General features: G+C 60.2%; 1 protein-coding gene across 1 annotated transcript; it reads left to right on the top strand.

Annotated features, from left to right (window-relative positions):
- The first annotated feature begins 8,258 nt into the window (after nucleotides 1-8,258).
- CBX4 (chromobox 4) lies at nucleotides 8,259-17,678 on the top strand. Its single transcript, XM_033846711.2, has 5 exons — nucleotides 8,259-11,563; nucleotides 11,710-11,753; nucleotides 12,917-12,982; nucleotides 15,145-15,211; nucleotides 15,493-17,678. Exons 1-5 carry the CDS (start codon nucleotides 11,264-11,266, stop codon nucleotides 16,897-16,899), a joined length of 1,884 nt encoding a protein of 627 aa, XP_033702602.1. The 5' UTR covers nucleotides 8,259-11,263; the 3' UTR covers nucleotides 16,900-17,678.
- Nucleotides 17,679-18,412: the final 734 nt, after the last annotated feature.

The raw sequence follows: 18,412 nt of genomic DNA on the forward strand, positions 1-18,412 counted from the left end.
GAGCGGGCGCTACTCTCTCCTTGCGGTGCGCAGACTCTCATTGCGGTGGCTTCTCTTGTTGCGGAGCACAGGCTCTAGAGCGCAGGCTCAGCAGTTGTGACGCACGGGCTTAGTTGCTCCAGGGGATGTGGGATCCTCCTGGACCAGGACTCGAACCCGTGTCCCCTGCATTGGCAGGTGGATTCTTAGCTATTGTGCCACCATGGAAGCCCCTACCTGTGTTCTTAATATAATTTATTTCCTTATAAATTTAAATAGTTTAATTTTTAATAACACCCGTGTTTAACAACTGGCTCACAAAATTTCTGAAAATTAAGGCCTTGGCTCTTGAGAGTAGTGTGAGCCAGCTCCAGCACACCGCTGGTGACAGCATCTTGTTCCTGGGGATAAAAATCCTATTTATTCAACAGTCACTTCACAGATACTTACTGGGAGTCTACTACGTGCCAGGCACAGATGCTGGGGACATATCAGAGAAAGTTGCTTAGCAAGACCCTGCCCTTGTGGACTTACATTCCAGCAGGGGAGAGAGAGAAGGTGCATCGCCAGTACACAGAGGATATGGTCAGAGGGTGAAGGTAGTGCTACAGAAAAAAGGGAGACTGGCAAGGCGATGCGGGCAGGGGGCCTAGTCTTGGGTGGTCAGGAGCAACACATTGAAAAAATGACATTTAAGCGAAGACTTGAAGGAAAAGAAGAGAACCATGCAGCTATCTGAGGAAGAAAGTTCCAGGCTGTGGCCACAGCCAGTGCAAAGGCCCTAAGGCAGCAGTGTGCCTGGAGTGTTCAAGGATCAGAGGGGTCCCTGTAGCTGGAGCAGAGCATGCGAAGTGGAGAGTGGGAGGAGAGGAAGGCAGGTCACATGGGGCCTTGGCAGCCTTTCCAGGGATGCTGAGCTGAGGTCTTTTTTTTGCAGATGAAGAATCTGAGGCCTGGAGTCACTCAGGTAGCAGGGGGAATGCCAAGAGGAGCCGGGCTGGGTCTGCTTCTGATCACTCTGTGCTCCTTCCTCCTCATGGCGGAAGGACTGCCAGTAGGTGTCACTTTGCCCAGGTTCCTCCTTATCCCAACAGCCCTATCTGGCCATGTCTGCAGGCCCCTTGAGCCAGAACCCCTGGAATCGCAACACTTCCGACTGGGTGGCTCGTGGGGCAGACGGGGAGGAGTAGAGACGTTCCATCAGGTGTTAGGGCTGAGGGTGGCCAAGGGTGTAAACACGACAACTGGAAGGGTTTTAGCGGGCTTGTGGACTACCGAGGTCACACTCCGAACACCTGCCTTTCCCCCACCCCCTCCTAACACTCTCCCTGCTGTGTGAGCCTGGCCGTCGTGGCCAGAGCTGGACACCTGACCACAGGGGCCACCATGAGAGTCTCTCCCAACAGAGATGACGGCTGACCAGGACAGGTGACCTCCTTTCAGGTCTGACTATTGGAGTAAGCTGGTCTGATGAGCTTGGAGCCCGAGAGACTGGGGAGGAGCACAGCATTTGTGGAACACCAGCAGAGATTGGACAGTGAGCTGGTATGGGTGGGCACAGGGCCAACCTCACAGCATGGGCCCCATACTCAGGAGGGCCCCATACTCAGGAGGGCCCCATGCTGGCTTCATGCTCCATCTTGAATTTGTTCATAATTTTTAACTGAGGGGCCCTGCATTTTCTTTTTGCCCTGCAAAGTGGACAAACAGCCCACTGGAAGTGCCTGGTGAAGGACGGCAGGTCCAGAGCGCTGGCGTGCTTTGTGCCGCTCCAGGTCATCCATGCAGGAGGAAAGAAACCCAGGTTTCCTGACTAACGCGTCCTCAGGATGGGGAGGCACTGGTGGGCTTTCTGTCCCAGGAGATTCCTCTCCAGCTGGGATCCTGTCTGCAGTGCTCTGGGCCCTGCGAGCAGGGCCAGAGGATGGCTGTTTTGACAAAAACAATTCCGGCCACTGGACAGGCCTGTTCAATACACTATCGACAGATTCACCTTGGCAACCTGGAGCCTGCTCTTCCATAAGCACCTCTCCCTCACTGCCTGTCTTTGGTCTTAAAGATACACCTCCCTCCCCCCCAGCTGGTGCAGGACCCAGAGGGAGGGGGCTGGGCCGAGCACTGGTCCAGGATATAAGCAGATGATGGGGGACACTCCTTGCATCCAGCCAGCAGTCCCACTTCCACTTTGCATGGGGACCTCCTCCTTTATGCCTTTCACCCCATCCCAGGAAACTGACAAAAAGCCTTGGCTCCCTGGGGTTGGGGTGACAGAGGCAAACACTCTACCTTAACCCTGCTCTTCTCTAGAAGGTAGACTTAGGAACCGTGAAGTGGCAGGTATGAGCACTCCTCAGTGGGGTTGGAGGGTCTGAATTTAGGGGGGAATCGCTGGTGTACAGCGCAAATAACCAGGACTCTATGAGCGCCGTGAAAACGGCATAATCGATGCGTCTGAGAAACAGCAAGCACCAGCTCTGCAGACTGTGCACAGATACCGGCCTGGCCTTTCTGAAAACCAGAGCTGCTCCAGAGCTCTGGAGTCCTCCAGGACACACACAGGTCCCACTGAGGACACACACAGGTCCCACTGAGGAGCACAAGGCTTCTTTGTCATTCCTGCATGACATGCAAAAGCCAGTCAGCAAGGAGTCAGGCTGAGAAACAAGTGGGAAGTGACCAGGGGGCGAGTTACCCTTGGTTTAATTGCTTTGATACCCACAGCATTTGTGTCTGTCTGTCTGTCTGCGCCTATTTGGAGAAAGAAGGCAGGCTCAGTATAAACAGGAATGTATCTCTGCCAGTGGTGGGCAACTGAGAAGGAGATGAGGCAGTCACATCAGCAGAGTGTGTGGGAGGGAGTAATCCCCAGTTAGCTCCATGCACAGAATAGCTGTAGTTGGTTTTCAAAATTCTGAGAGGACTTCCCTGGTGATGCAGTGGTTAAGAATCTGCCTGCCAATGTAGCGGACACAGGTTTGAGCCCTGGTGCAGGAAGATCCCACATGCCGCGGAGCAACTAGCCTGTGTGCCACAACTACCGAGCCTGCGCTCTAGAGCCTGCAAGCCACAACTACTGAGCCCGCACGCCACAACTACTAAAGCCTGCATGCATAGAGCCTGTGCTCCGCAACAAGAGAAGCCACCGCAGGGAGAAGCCCGAGCACCATAATGAAGAGTAGCCCCCACTCACCACAACTAGAGAAAACTTGCACACAGCAACGAAGAACAAATGCAGCCAAAAAAAAAAAAAAAAAAAAAAAAATTCTGAGAAATACCTCTCGTCCATGGAGGCTTCTGTGGCAACATTTCTCTTGTCCTGTGCAATATTTCTCGGCCTCCATGGCATTTGTTCTTGGTCTCCAGGCTGAAAAAGAAACCTATAATCCCTAATAGGTTTAAAAAGGAAAGGACACTTTCTCTACATGGATCTTCTTCCATGAGACTCTGCTATTTCTTTGGACTCAAAGAAAAAGATCAATTTCAAGCAAGGGGGTGGGAGTGGGAGGCACAAGTCCGTTTCTGAACCTTTCGATCTGAATCAGTCAAAGAATACAAAATCACCCCATTATGATCATTACTGTCAAATCACAGGCAATCAACTCGCTGACACAGGCCAGACGGACATCCGGGAGGAATCCATAGAGCCAGAGCTGGTTCTGAGCCCTGCAGAACTGAACTCTTTAAATCAAAGAAGGAAAGAAAGACAGGCCTTGTGTTTTTATTTCCTGGTGTTCCCTATTACTTTTACATGTTTTTTATTTCAGTAGCATCAGACAGAAACCTGCACTCCAAAGTGAGGAGAAGTGGCCCGATGATGCCTATAGACAGTGGGGCACACATGCAGGTGAATGTTCTGGACCCCCAGTGCCACCAGCCCCAGGCCAACAACTGATGCTCCTCAACCCATCCACAGACAGAGCTGGTGGTTCCTGGTCACCAAGTCTCCCCAGAGGTGCCATTCTTGAAAGTTCTCCCCAAAGCAGGACCACATTCTAAGGGCCCTGGGCACTTTTGCCTTTGTGGGCCCCTTTCTCCATAAAAAAAAAAAGTGTTAAAAATTATAGGTTATAACTGCCTTGATATAAAGATGAACACGTTAATAGTCTACATTAAAACATTTTCTTTGAACTTAAGGGCTTTTTCTTCTGATTTTAAAAGAAATTAGATATACATACAGTAGAATATAATTCGGCCTTAAAAAAGGAGGAAATTCTGACACATACTACAACATGGATGAACCTTGAAGACATTATGTTAAGTGAAATAAGCCAGACACAAAAGAACAAATACTGGATGATTCTACTTATATAAAGAACTTAGAGTAGTCAAATTCATAGAGACAGAAAGTAGAATGGTGATTGCCAGGGGCTGGGGGGAGAGAGTGGGGAGTTATTGGTTAATGGGTAGAGTTCCCGTGTGGGCAGATGAAAACTTCTGGAGATGGATGGGGGTGATGGCTGCATAGCAATGGGAATGTACTTAATGCCACAGAACACTTAAAATGGTTAAAATGGTAACTTTTATGTTATGTATATTTTACCACAATTTTAAAACAACAATAAAAAGAAACTAGAACATTTTCGTGGACCCCTAAAAGTATTGTGGGCCCTGGCACTGAGCCTCCCCAGTGTGATGGAGAAGTGGCCCTGCCCAGAAGCACGCAGCTGGCTGGCTTGTGTGGGCCCACTCATGCCCTTCATCAATCCCACATTCCTACAGCTACACTCACCATATTCCTTCTGCCATCCGTCTGTCTAAGCCCAGGAAAAATGAAATGCTGAACTTTATTTGGGACTTCAGTGATTATAAATAATCTTGACACGTTCCAACCCACCTCCTGCCTTTCTCAAGGGTATTGTCTCCATCAGAGGAGAGGACTTGGGGTCCCTTCCCCCTGCCTGGGGTATCTCTTGGGGTTTTATTCTCCTTCCCAGTCAGCAACCCAGGGGAGCATCCCTTACAGGGAAGTGTTAGGGCATTTTTAAGATGTGGCATTTGTCGGCCAAGCCAACTTTTTTTTTTTAGTGAAGCTCAGTTTAGGGAAGAGAGTTCGTGGTGGAATTTCTGCTCTATCCCCCCTGCCCCCCAATTCCTACATAAATCCCCCTGGCTCTCTGGGGAAATATGCACTGTAATATCAGTTTACTTCTTATTGGCCCTTTGATAGCAGAACAGGGGCTTTGTCATGCTCTTGACCTGAGATTTCCTTTAAAAACCTCAAATAAAAAAATGTATATATGCTCCTGCCGACTTCTCTCTGGGAATGAAAGGGCACTGAGCAAGGGGCCGGTTTGGGAAACAATGGCCCTGGCCATTGGGTTGTGTTCAGTCCTGAGTGTGCAGGGTGGGCTCCTAACGCTTCAAGTCGCTCTGGGGCTGGTTGTTTCTGGCGAGAAAGGCAGCCTCGCAGCCGGAGTGAGGGGGAGGGGTGAGTTACAGGCAGCGCGCACGGGGCTCCTCTGTTCACCCCCCACAGCAGTGAGATACCCCACTTTGCCCCACGTGCACATCTCCTTCCCACTCCCCGGGGCGCAGAGGGCGGTCAGCTCTGGCAGGCCCCAGCTGCCTGCCAGCCCGAGGGGAGCCCGCCCCCTAGGGGAGGGCGTAGAGAGTGCAGGCTCCTCAGCGCCACTGCCCCGGCCCCGCCCCGGCACCTGGAGCAGGCAGGTGAGGCAGCGGCCGGGCCCCTGGGAACCGAAGGGGATCCCTTGGGGGTCCTCAGGGACAGTCACAGGAAACTATCCTCCGGAAGAAGCTGGGGAGGAGGACTTCTTGGGCAAACCTGGGGGATCTTTCTGGAGGTGGGGTCGAGGGGACACCCACCCATTTCTATCAGGATTCAGGAGGGCGGGGCGAGGGGGATGGACTAGGTGACCACGTCCGACGACTTCGTCATCGGGAGTGGGGGTGGGGTGGGGACGGGGACCTGGACATGGAGGGACGAAGTTTCAGGGCTGCCAGACTCAGCTCCGGAAGTGGCCAAAGGCGGCACCGATGCAGACAACATGGGATTAGAGGGTACCCCAGGCTTTACCACCCGTCCCCAGCCCTCGGCCCCTGAAGCACGGGCCGAGCTGTGCTCTGGCTGGGCCCTCCCGGCCGCCATCCCACGGTCACCGGATCCCTGAGCACCCCCTCCGTTCTCCCTTTGATCCTTCAGGGATAACCCCCGCCCCAGGTGTCCAGCGGAGCTCGCCGCGCTCCCGCCCCTGGGGATCGATCGGCTGGCTGGCGACGCGCGGCAGCGGCTCTGGAGCCACCGCCCCCTCCCCCGCCCGGGCTACGCAGGACGCGGCCTCGAAGCAGCGTCCTCGCGGTTCCCGGCCGCGGCCGGACTCGGCTGCCAGCCAGCGGGGAAGGCGGAGACGCACCGGGCCCTTCCTATCGCTCGGGCCTCGCCACCCCGGGGTTGGCGGGGGCGAGGAGGGGGAGGAGAGCGAGCCCAGCTTCCCCGGCCCGCCGCCGCTCGGCACCCCACCCCCGCTTTTCCTGCGTTGCCAACTACCCACTCCCGCGCACGCTTAACCCTCGGCGCGCCGCGAGGCGGGGAGGGGGAGCGCATTGGGCTGGGGGGAGGGTGGGGTAGCAGTCGCGCTTCGGCTGACTACTACTTCGGGGTCCGCCTGGCGATTTTTATTTTATCCCCGGGTTTGCTGCAGCAGCTCTTGGTTGGAAAAAGGAAAGAAAGAAATCTGCCTTCTCTATGGGCCCCGCAGGGTTCGGGGGGCGCAACGGAAGCACCCGAGAGCAAAATGCAGGGGCGGGTGTGAATGGGGTGAACCTTGTAGGCACAGGAGATCCGCGGGGAGACCTTGGGCAAACGAAACCCAAATGAAAAACACAGCACGCAGAGGCCGTTGTGAGTGCACGGCGGCGGCGGCAGGAGGTGGAAGCAACACCAAAGATCATATTTGAAATATGGATCCTGGGGGCGCATATCTCCAGGCGGGCGGGAGCACTGCGACCGAGCATGGGACGGGGGCTGGGTGGGGTTCTTCCGGAGAACTTGAGAAGCTGCCCTGACGCTGGGAAGGGGTGGACCAGCCGACGTTGTAGAAAACGACGCGTCCCGCTTCGGGGCCCACGACCCCCGCGTGCCGCAGGCGCGACCCTACGGTGGCCAATGTGGCCCCAAGGCTTGCCCCAAGGGGCCACGACCTCGCGGCGCTCCGGACCCGTTCCCCGCCCCGCGCGCCCGACCGGGCCCTCCCACCTGGAGCCCCAGCTCCAGCCCCCAGCTGCTCTCTGAGGTGGGACGCGGGGGCGTTAGGGGCTTCACCACCCAAATGAAAGCCGATCCTTCGCGGGCAGTGCGACTAAGAACAGAAACTTGGGGGTGGGGACGCAGAGGGCGGAGTGGAGCCCTTAGGGACAAAGCCATCCCTCCTAGAAGGTGCATGGGGCAGCGTTCCGGACTCCCACACAGCCTCCCCACTCTACTCACCGCCCACCCCCCCGCACAGTCCCACAAGGTCAGCTGCCCCAAAGCCAGCGCTAAAATGCAAAGTTACATACGCCAGAGCTAAAGTCAAAGACAAGTTCCCCTACTAAGAACAGAGGAGAGAAATGAGCTCTTGTCAAAGCCTGGGCAGATTTTGTAGTCGTTGCTAGTAAATTCTCCCTCAGCTACTTAAAATCCACCTCTGGGGGCCTAAAAAGTCACACTAACTAGAGAGCTTTCTCAGCCGGGGACTGGCTGGGGAAGTCACAGGCGGCCCCTTCCGGGCAGAGCCCAGACCTGGGCTCCGTGGGCGGGTGATGGCATCTCCTGGCAGAGATCGTCCATTCAGAGAGCGAGTTTCTTTAAGAAGCCGTTTGTTTCCCCGGGTTGGCACGGGTCAGGCCCCTTGGGGCCCTAAACTGTCAGTGACCATCCTCGGGTGTAGGGCCGTTAAAAATTTCCCGGCTTCTCCAGGGTCCACTCTTTCGGCCCTCGATACTCAGGGCGGGAGCCTGCGGCTCGTCAAGATAGCATCGCTCCTCTCTTGGGGCCCTTGAGGGCCCCTAGGGGCCCCAGCCTGAGGTGGCACCCAGGAGAATTCTGCCCCTCGGCGGAACCGAGGGGCGCGATCTGCCCCCGGCTGGAAGGGGGCAGAGTCAAAAGCGCAGACCGGCGGCACTTCTCCGGGGTTCCCCGTGAGGCTTGGGGTATCCCGGGTCGGAGGCAGGGGCCCCGCTGAAGGCTCTGGGAATCCCGAATTTAGAGCTCCACTCGCCTGCGACTCCCTCGAAGGGGCCAAGACAGGGGGTGGGACGGTAGGGGAGGCCCCACGGGAGATTTCCCAGGAGGGGCTCGCGGGGCGCATCGGGGGAGCTTCCAGGGCGCTCATCGTTCCGCACCCCTCAGATTCTGTCTCTGCCTCCTCCTTGCATCCATTCGCAGTCCCGCGGACCTGAGCTCCTCCCCGCACCCGCTGGCAGGTGAGGGGTGGTCTAGGGTCAGGCTTCGAGGTGGGGCGAGGGCTCTGGGAGTCGGCCTCTCTCCACATCGGCCCACCCACCACCAGGACAAAGTAAATAACCACGCGAGTTCCCGCGTTCGGCGGATGCTTGTGTATTTTGGTCACTTTTCACAGAAAGGATGGGAGCGGGGGCGGCCGGGGACTCCCGGGGCTTCTTTGGAGCTTCTGGGCGTCCCCTCCCGAAGTCTTGGGGAGCCTGCGGCTGCTCGCACAGCCATACCGGCAGCTCCAGAAAAGATCCGCCGTTTTGGCCGGCGGGAGCCACCCTTCCTCCCCAGCTCAGCAGCAGGCCGCCCGGCTCCTGCGCAAACCCGCCGTCGGGGCACCGGGTTCTACAGCGTGGCCCCCGAGATCCGGAGTGCGGGCCCCGGAGGGGCGCGGGCGGAGCGAGCCGAACAGCGGCCTGCGGAGTCCGACGCCCCTGGCGGCGCGGAGGCTGCAGCGGCCGCTCGCCCTCCCTCGGCACCCCCCTGCCCGAGAAGCCTCGGAAACACCCCTTGGAAAAAGATTTTCCAGGGGATTTTCTAGCGAGGGGGCGGGCGGAGTGTCGGGAAGCTAAGACCCTCCCCGGACGAAGGGACTGTCCAGGACAAGGTCGCTGCAGACCTCCAGACAGACCGACAGCGCCGACGGCCTGGCAGTGGTAGGCTCAGTTTGGAAGTGTGACTGTCGCGCTGACAGCGCTGACCCCGCCAATCTCGGGGAGCCTTCCCCTTCTATGGTCAAGTTGTCTCACACGAGAGCTCCTCTCCCGGTACACGAGCGTCAGGAAAAAGCCCAAAACACAGCAAGGGGAGGAAAACCTTTTCCTGTGTCCCCCTCCCAAAGAATTCGCCTCCCTCAGCTTCTATAAACCCAGAGAGCCCCCCTACCCCAGGACTACAAGCAGGCGTCGCCCCCACCCAGGCCGGCGCGTCCCGGGGCCAACACCTTCTCAGGGTAATCTTGGGTTTGCGCCTCAAGCTTGTCAGAGGGTAGTCGCTGCAGACCGAGCCCCTCTCTGCCCCTCTCTGGGGCAGCCAGAAAACGATCCCCACCCCCAGGACCCCTCCGGGGAGGAGCCACGCGGGCCGTCTTGAGCCGCTGCCGCCAGGGCAGCAGAAGCCGCCGAGCCGCGGGAGCTGCGAGGTGGTGGTGAAATGGTGGAGTCAACGTGTTCGTCCTTAAACACCAGACCGTCTCCAGGCTTCTCCCGGATTCCCGGGAGAAAATGAGCCCAACGCATGCTTTGGGGGTTCGCTTCCCCACCTCGCCCCTCCCCCGCTTTCTCGAGCCCCCGCGCAGTCCCCACCCAGCATTCCGGGACGTGTGTCAGGGCGGGAGCGGAGACCCGGATGGCTCTTTGCCCACCCCCACCCCCATCCCCCCGCTCGTTCCACTCTCGCTCGGCTTTTGCTCCTTTTCTTTCTTCCATGGACCCTCAGCCAAGGGATTGCGCAAGCTTCCTGCTCCCGGTCCTTCAAGGGCCCGGAGCTGGGGGCCCGGACACACACCCGGGCAGGCGCGCCCCTGCCCCTGCCACTTGGGCCGCCCTGCCCCCTCCTCAGGTCCCCTCCCTCCTCACTCCGACCCCACAGAGATCGCAGCCCCGCGGGCGGCGCCCTCGGAGGCCGCGTGGGGCGCAGCAGCTCCCCCAGCCGGACGCTGGAGCTGCACGCCGGAACGCGCCGTCTCGCCGCCGGAGGTGCTAAACTTCACACTCGGCGGCTTCTCCGGCCGCGTCGGGAGGGCCTCGGCTCGGCTGCCGCTACCGGTCAGGGAGCAGGGAGCGCGAATTCGTGACGAGTGCTTAGCTCCTCGGCCATTCCATTCACCTCCCTTTCGTGCGGCCCCGCTGTGCCCTGCTCAGCTTCAACCTTTTCTTGACCCTTCCTACTCCCTCTTTCGAAGCCCTTCCCGGGACCCCACGAAGTCCTCTCGGGCCCCCAAGCCGACCTGGATATTCTCTTCGCCCCCTCTTTGTCTTCCCTGCCTCCCGCCGTGTTGGCCGCGGGCTGGGGGCGGGGGGTTGCTGCTGGAAACTGGACATCCCGCCCTCGCCCCAACAAGGAGAGGGCTGAGGGTAAACTAGGAGCCTCCCAGGTTCCGGGGTGGGATTGGAGAACCCTCTGGTAAGGTTCTTGAGCCCTAGGGCCCCAAGCTGGCTGCTCCTCTATCCCCTTTCTCCTCTCCGCGCTCTCCCTGGCGGTCCTCTGCACCCCAGTCGTCTCTCTCCTCCCTATCCTTTCTCTTCCCATTCCTCGCCTTCCTAAATGCCCTAAGCCTCGCGGGGCGGGGCGGGGCGGGGCGGGGCGGCGGGACACAGAGAGTGGGAGCGCGAGATGCCCCTGCTCCGATTCCGCCCCCTGCCGGCGACCCCCAGGGAGTCTGCACATGATGCAATTCGGTGCAAATGGAAACTGCAGTGGATGCTTCCGTGGCCCCCGGCAGGGGTCCCTGGGCAGTGCACGCTGAGAATGAGAGGCGAGGGAGCCGGCCGAGGCGGTAGGCCGCAGGCGAGGGGTCGCAGCCAGACCCTCGCGGCCCCGTCAAGCTCTCCACCCCGCCTCGGCCCGCCGCCGACACACCTCTCCGGCCCGGTCCCGTTCCCTCCCTCCAGTGTCCCTCTCCCAGGCTCGCAGATCCCTCCCCCTGCACCTCCCCGGCGCCCTCCTCCTCCCGGCCCCCTCCCGCGCCCTTCCTCCTCCCCCCGCCACCACCGCCCCCCCGCCGCCCAGGCCCGGGGCCTCCGGTAGGCCCGGCTGCGCCAATCCCGGCCGCGGCCCGCCCCCTGACGCCGAGCAGGGCCCGGCGAGGCCCCGCCCGCTGACGTCCGGATTTGCATGAGTTCTTGTGCAGCCGCGGCCCGGGCTCAGTTGTCTCAGCGAGCGCGAGCCGGGAGCCGGGGCGGGCGCGGGCAGCGGCGGGCGGCCGGGCTGTGCTGGGCGAGCGGCGGCGGCGGCGGCGCGGGCGGCGGGGGCACCTCGGCCGGGGCGGCAGCGGGGCGCCGGCGGGAGCCAGCAGCGTCTGCAGCCGCGCCGGCCGCCCGCGCCCCGGCGCGCTCCGGCTCGGCCATGGAGCTGCCAGCTGTTGGCGAGCACGTCTTCGCGGTGGAGAGCATCGAGAAGAAGCGGATCCGCAAGGTAGGGCGGCGCGGGGGCGACGGCGAGGCGGCGGGGGAGCGGCAGCCGGAGCAGCCCGCGGGGAGGCGGGGAGGGGGTGGGGAGGCTGCGGGCCGGAGCCGGGGATCCCGCGGAAGCTGATGGAGTGCTGTCTCTTTCCCCCTCAGGGCAGAGTGGAGTATTTGGTGAAATGGAGAGGCTGGTCCCCCAAGTAAGTAGCGGCCGAGGGGCGGGGGAACCCGGTGCCGAGGCGCGGGGCTCCCGGGCTCCGGACCCGCTGGGCTGGTGGGGTGGTGGGGGGAGCGGACGGGAGGCGGGGTGGAGGTGGGGTGGAGGGAGGAGGGGGTGGGGAAGTCGGTGGCAGGCACTGGGGAAGCCGAGCCGCCGAGCCCGAGCCCGGCGCCCTGTGTTGTGCTCTGCTCTCCGGGAAATGCCATCACTAATTTATGCACTAAAAGGAGCCGGAGGAGCTGGAGAGACGCGGGGCCGAGCCGGGGAGGCCGGCGGAGGGAGGGAGGGCGCAGGCACTGACTGATGTGCAGCAGAAAATGGCTCCTTTCCCCTTTCCCTCCACCGAACGGCTCCATATTGCAAAACCAAAAAAAAAAAAAAATTAAAAAGCGACGAAAATGCAATTGTGTGCCTCTTCCCTCCTAGTGGTGTAGGGAGAGGAAGAAAAAAAGCAGAAAATGTTGGGAACTGTCACTGCGGCGCTTTTGGTGGGGAATTTTTTTTTTTAATTTGAAATGCGAAGGCACCGGATGGAGACAGACGCGCAGGCACACACACACACACACACACACACACACACACACACACACATACATACACACACACACACACAGAGGCATATTTTTGTGTTGCTGAGTATTTGGGGGTTGCTTGCCCGTGACAGCGGGCTCCAGGGCCGCGAGGGGGTGTGGGGGGCCGCTTGGCTGACGGTTATCGGATTAGGGGTCAAATGGAGAATGGCTGAAGCCCTCGCGGAGACTCGGGGCTGGGGAGAGGAGGAGGGGACTGCGACTTTGCATTTTGGCTGCTTTGCACGCAGGGTTCCTGGTGAGCAAAGTGGCTTTGGAACATGTCGCAGTAACATGCTTAAAATTCTTGACAACTGCAAAATAAACTGCTAGTTTCATTTTCCTTACCCCTCCCCTTTCTTCCTGCCCTTGTGTGTTTATTTTGACTCGGGGAGGGTGTATCAGGGACCGTGTCAGGCCTGCAGAAATTTACTCTCCACCCCCACATCCACAGCTAAATAGCTTTCGGTTCATGAAGACAGAGTAGGGCCTTATGTCATTCCCCACCTGGAGGCCGCAAAGCTGGCTCGGTTTTTTTTTTTACGCCGTGTCCCCCTCCCTTTTCCCTTGCAAGATATAACACGTGGGAACCCGAGGAGAACATCCTGGATCCCCGGCTGCTGATCGCCTTCCAGAACAGGTGAGCGTCCCTCAAGCAGTCGCCTCTCGCAGCCGTGACCGTATATGGGAATGGGAGAGTGGGCCAACGCTGCAACAGGAAAGGGGGAAAAGGCCGGGAGGGGGCTGGCAGGAGTCCCCTCCCCCCGGGTCTGAATGGGCACGGCTGGGGCCTCGGCTTCTCTAACCAACATCCTTGGCGGTTGCTGCAGCTTGCGGGGGGGTGGGCGTGGGGGTGGGGGTGGGCAGGGCCGGAGAAGGAGAGGCTTGTGTTTGGGGGAAACTGTGGGAAGGGTGCGTGCGGGTGGCCCTACAGCTGCGCGGAGAAGTTGGGGCTGTGCCTGGTTCCCTGCCGGCCCCCCTCCTTTCGCTACCTTGAAGCCCCACCCCCGGAGCCTAGGTGTTGCTTTCCTGCTGCCACTGGCCGCTTGGCACGGGCAACTCTCGGGGCAGCTCCAAGGGAGCTGGCATTGTGAAACCACCGGACGTCACGGAACTGAACTTAACCTGTTGGGGACTGGAGAAAAGTTGACGAGGCCTTAAGTTGCCACACTCACCCCCCAGGGAGCTTGGGATTGGCAGGGGGCAGATTCTTTCTGGAGCTGCGTGCCCTTCACACCTCCCACTAGGCTGCTTGGTGGGTCTGGACCCCATTCTCAGGGCAGGGGGAGCTTGGCCCAAAGGGTGTGGGATGGGCACTGCCTGGTGGTGGAGGGGTGGCTTCTGACGAGGGGCTCATCGTGGGCACAGATGCTTGTCACGCTGCAGCTGCTGCAGCTGGATTCACCGCCGGTGGCTGCGGTTCTCTCTTTCGGGGAGGACAGAAGGGGGAAGGGCGATCGAGGAGGGGAGGAGCGGCAAGAGCCCGCGGAGCTGGGCCACACCGCTGCCTTCCATCCCTCCTCCCCCTTTTATTTTGCATTATTTCCTGTGGCGCGTTTGGCGCTAAAACTGTAAACTCTAGACCCTTGGAACAAGCGACCAGCAGGGAAGCAGCTCTCCTGCGATGTAGGGGGGCGCCGAGAAGGAATCCTGCCCAGGTTCCACCTGGGAGTTCACCACCCTATAACCATGTCAGCGGCTGATACCATGTTGCATAATGGGTCCCCAAAGACTTAAAACGCAGGCTGTTGCAATGCCATGCAGCTTTGGAGTTAGGCCCCGGCCCGGGCCCCCAGGCATGGTGGAACTCCCCTGGGTTAGCCCAAGGGTGGGGGGGGGTTGCCTAGGGTCGCTGGAGAGCGGATTTCTGGCCCGGGAATGGTTTGCAACTTTGGCCAACGCTGGAGAGTCACTCCCTTCTCCCATAGAGAGCTGGGCAGTGCTAGGATCATCCTCCCCCCAGCCTCAGGTCACCCTCCACCAGGCCGCTGGCGGAAGCCTGGCAGCTGTATTGACCACCGCCACCGCCATGGGTTTTAATAATAATTTGGAAATCGGGAGGCTGGGAGCCCGGGCTCGTGGAGGAGGCGGTGCTTCTGCGTGCCGCCCCGCGTCGCCCCGCCCAGCAGCTCTGCCCAGGCCTTGCCAGAGCCGGTTCACCAGGTGGCTGCGAACCTGGCCAGGCCCTGGCCTCGGCGTCCGGCCCCCGCCCCCAGCCCCTAATTGGCTCATTTGCCGCTGTGTAAACAAGGGCGCAGCCCCTCCCCCTGTTTAGTGCCTGGCCTTTAAGGAACCGAGTCCTCCCTTCTGCCGGCGGCACTCGTTATCTGAATCTTAATGAGGTCATTAGCATCCCGTGCCTCTGACGGGGAGGCCCAGGGTGGACGCACACCTCATTTGGACTTGTTTGCATCCCCTGGACCCCGAAGCCCAGTGCACTTTGTGCAGGGCCCCGAGCCCAAGGCTGTGGACACCAGTGCCAAGCCGCCCAGCCCCAAGCTGCAGGCAAAGAGGCAGGGCTGTGCGGGGGCCCGGGTCAGGTATGGACATCTGAGGTGGGGGAGACCTTCGGAGAAGACCCCCTTGGGCAGATAGGGGTTGGTGTGGGTGTAAAGCGGGACTCTGGGCTGGACCGAGGCACCCAAGTGGCAGCCGAGGCGATCTTCTGCCATGAGCTCTTGATCCCTCCGGTTCTTGCTGGCCCTGCTGCTCACCAAAGTGGGGGCATCACGCAGGCTGGGGCAGAGCAGGAGGGAGGTGACTCTGAGGCTAATAGCACTGCCTTCTGTTCCCTCTCCCCAGGGAACGGCAGGAGCAGCTGATGGGATATCGGAAGAGAGGGCCGAAGCCCAAACCATTGGTGGTGCAGGTGAATACACTCCCTGGCCCCGGGGGCCGTCCAAATGTTTGCCATGACATTGCCACCTGAGCTGCCTCCAGGCCCGGAAGTCAGGGCGAGTTCCTCCAGAACACCCAATTCCACTTCCTTTCATCGTGACCTCCCACACCCTTCCCCGCCCCCCACCCCACCCTATAACGCAGCTGCTGACCTGGTAGGGGCTGGGACACTCCTGGAGCTTGAGGCTTGCTCTGGGGCTGGCCTTACCCCTCCTCTTACCTCTCCCTCCATTTCTACCTCCATTCCCCTAGGTACCTACCTTTGCCCGTCGTTCCAACGTGCTGACCGGACTCCAGGACTCCTCGGCTGACAACCGCGCCAAGCTGGAGCTGGGTGGTCAGGGCAAGGGCCAGGGGCACCAGTACGAGCTCAACAGCAAGAAGCACCACCAGTACCAGCCGCACAGTAAGGAGCGGGCAGGCAAGCCCCCACCGCCAGGCAAGAGCGGCAAATACTACTACCAGCTCAACAGCAAGAAGCACCACCCCTACCAGCCGGACCCCAAAATGTATGACCTGCAGTACCAGGGCAGCCACAAGGAGGCGCCCAGCCCCACCTGCCCGGACCTAGGCGCCAAGAGCCACCCGCCCGATAAGTGGGCCCACGGCGGGGGTGCCAAGGGCTACCTGGGAGCGGTGAAGCCCCTGGCCGGTGCGGTCGGGGCTCCAGGCAAGGGCTCCGAGAAGGGTCCCCCGAACGGGATGACGCCGGCCCCCAAGGAAGCGGTGACGGGCAACGGGATTGGGGGCAAGATGAAGATAGTCAAAAACAAGAACAAGAACGGACGCATCGTGATCGTGATGAGCAAGTACATGGAGAATGGCATGCAGGCAGTGAAGATCAAGTCCGGGGAGGCAGCCGAGGGCGAGGCGCGCTCCCCCAGCCACAAGAAGCGGGCTGCCGAGGAGCGTCACCCCCCTGCAGACAGGACTTTCAAAAAGGCCGCGGGGGCGGAGGAGAAGAAGGTGGAAACGCCCTCCAAGAGGAGGGAGGAGGAAGGGCCGGGGGCCGGGGACCCGCAGCCCCAGGAGGCCGGCTCCCGCAAGCTCTCCCCGACCAAGGAGGCCTTCGGCGAGCAGCCGTTGCAGCTCACCACCAAGCCTGACCTGCTGGCCTGGGACCCGCCCCGCGGCACACAGCTGCCCTCCCACCATCACCACCACCACCACCACCATCACCATCACCACGCCGTCGACCTAAATCTCTCCCACGCGCGCAAGCGCTGCCTCTCCGAGACCCACGGCGAGCGAGAGCCCTGCAAGAAGCGCCTGACAGCGCGCAGCATTAGCACCCCCACCTGCCTGGGGGGCAGCCCCACCGCCGAGCGCCCAGCGGACGTGCCCCCCGCTGCCGCCCTCCCGCAACCGGAGGTCATCCTGCTGGACTCGGACCTGGACGAGCCCATAGACTTGCGCTGCGTCAAGACGCGCGGCGAGGCCGGGGAACCGCCCAGCGCCCTCCAGGTGAAGCCTGAGGCGCCCGCAACCGCGGCGGTGGCAGCTGCGCCGGCGACGGCGGCCGAGAAGCCTCCGACCGAGGCCCAGGACGAGCCCGAGGAGCCACTCAGCGAGTTCAAGCCCTTCTTTGGGAATATAATTATCACCGACGTCACCGCAAACTGCCTCACCGTCACGTTCAAGGAGTACGTGACGGTGTAGCCTTCCGAAGGGCGTCGGAAGGGGAAGCGCTGTACCCGCAGGGGCTTAACACCTGGGGCCTGGGGGCGGACTCCTCCTCTCTCCAACTGCGGGAGATCCGGGCCGGGCCCCAGCGCGAAAATGCCAGAAGCCGCGGCAACCGCGCCCCTCCACCGGGTTCTGTCCGGAGCGCCCGGCCCACACTGGCGCCTTCCACGCCGTGCCTGCGGGTCTCGCCCCTCATCTGCCCCATCCCCTCTCTCGTGGACCTCCGGGACTGACAGGGCAGCCACTCGAGGCGGTCTAAGAGTTATAGTATTATATTTTAACCGTGCTAACTTGTCAAGTGCAGACTTTACTCCCGTTTGTACGTGGTGTTATTATTGAAATGTATTGTTTGAGCTCAAAAGGCCCACCACCCCCTTCGGGCTGATATATATATATTTATTTGTAGGTATTTATATATTGAAATATAAAAACCTAGATTTATGGAGTTCTCTCTAGATCATGTTATATTCTATATCAGACAAACTATTTTCTGTTGACCTTTCTACCCGTTCATTCAGTATTTCGGTTGATTTCATTTCCTCCCCTTCCAGGAACTGCAATACCAGTAACCTTGGTATATATTTTTTGATACTGTACACATGGATGTGTTGTTTCTATGTGCAAAAAAAAATTTTTTTTGTTAAAAGGCTAAACGAGCTCTCTAGAAACTGCTGCTACTAGAAATGTCTAAACTATAAGCTTCCAATTATTACCTGCTTGAATGTAAATATTAAATGGAGATGTTGAAGGTGCACTTTCGCTGTTTGAGATTAGCGAAGAGCGAACGTCAGAGGCTCAGGAGGCGGCTGGACCCCTCTCCCCATCCCGCTTCCGCCTTAGGTCTGGCGGGGGTGGGGGGGCGGCGAGGTTGTAGAGGAACCTATCGCAACTTGCGCTTAAACCTTTGCAAAAGCAAAGTGGACTGGTTTCGTGAGCAGAGGCGCCCGCACCCAGGGAGTGACCCCGCTCCCCGGAAGTCGAGAGGCTCTCCAAAGGAGAGGGGAATTCCTGCGGGGGGTTGTGCTGGCGTCGCCCCCGCTCTCAGAGTTTTCAGGCCTTCGCTGCCCACCGCGCTGGCAAACCTGGGATCTGCGTGGTGGGGGGGAGGGGTGTACGGGTGCGCGAGCGGCGCGGAGACTTGGGTGGGGCCAGCCCCCAGCGCCGCGCCCGCCAGGCACCTGCTGATCTTTGCCCCCACCCCCACCCCAGGGCGCAACACACCCTGGCGCTGGCCCTGATGTGGCAGGGGTGTTCCTTCCTAATAATCCCTGCCCGGTAGGGCAGGTTCAGCCGGGAGGGGATCCTCCCACCCTCTCCAGCGTCCCTTGCTGCCATCGCTGGCCCCGCCCCACCGAGGAAGCTGCGAGGCTCTTTCTCTGCCAGCCTCTCTCCCCGGAAACCACCAGGCCAGAGGCTCCGACTGGAGGCGCCGCGAACGCGGCCAGGGCAGGGGGCGGGGGGCTTCCTGCGAGGTGGATGGGGAGTG

This window comes from Tursiops truncatus, chromosome 20, assembly GCF_011762595.2.
Source record: "Tursiops truncatus isolate mTurTru1 chromosome 20, mTurTru1.mat.Y, whole genome shotgun sequence".
Taxonomy (NCBI): domain Eukaryota; kingdom Metazoa; phylum Chordata; class Mammalia; order Artiodactyla; family Delphinidae; genus Tursiops; species Tursiops truncatus.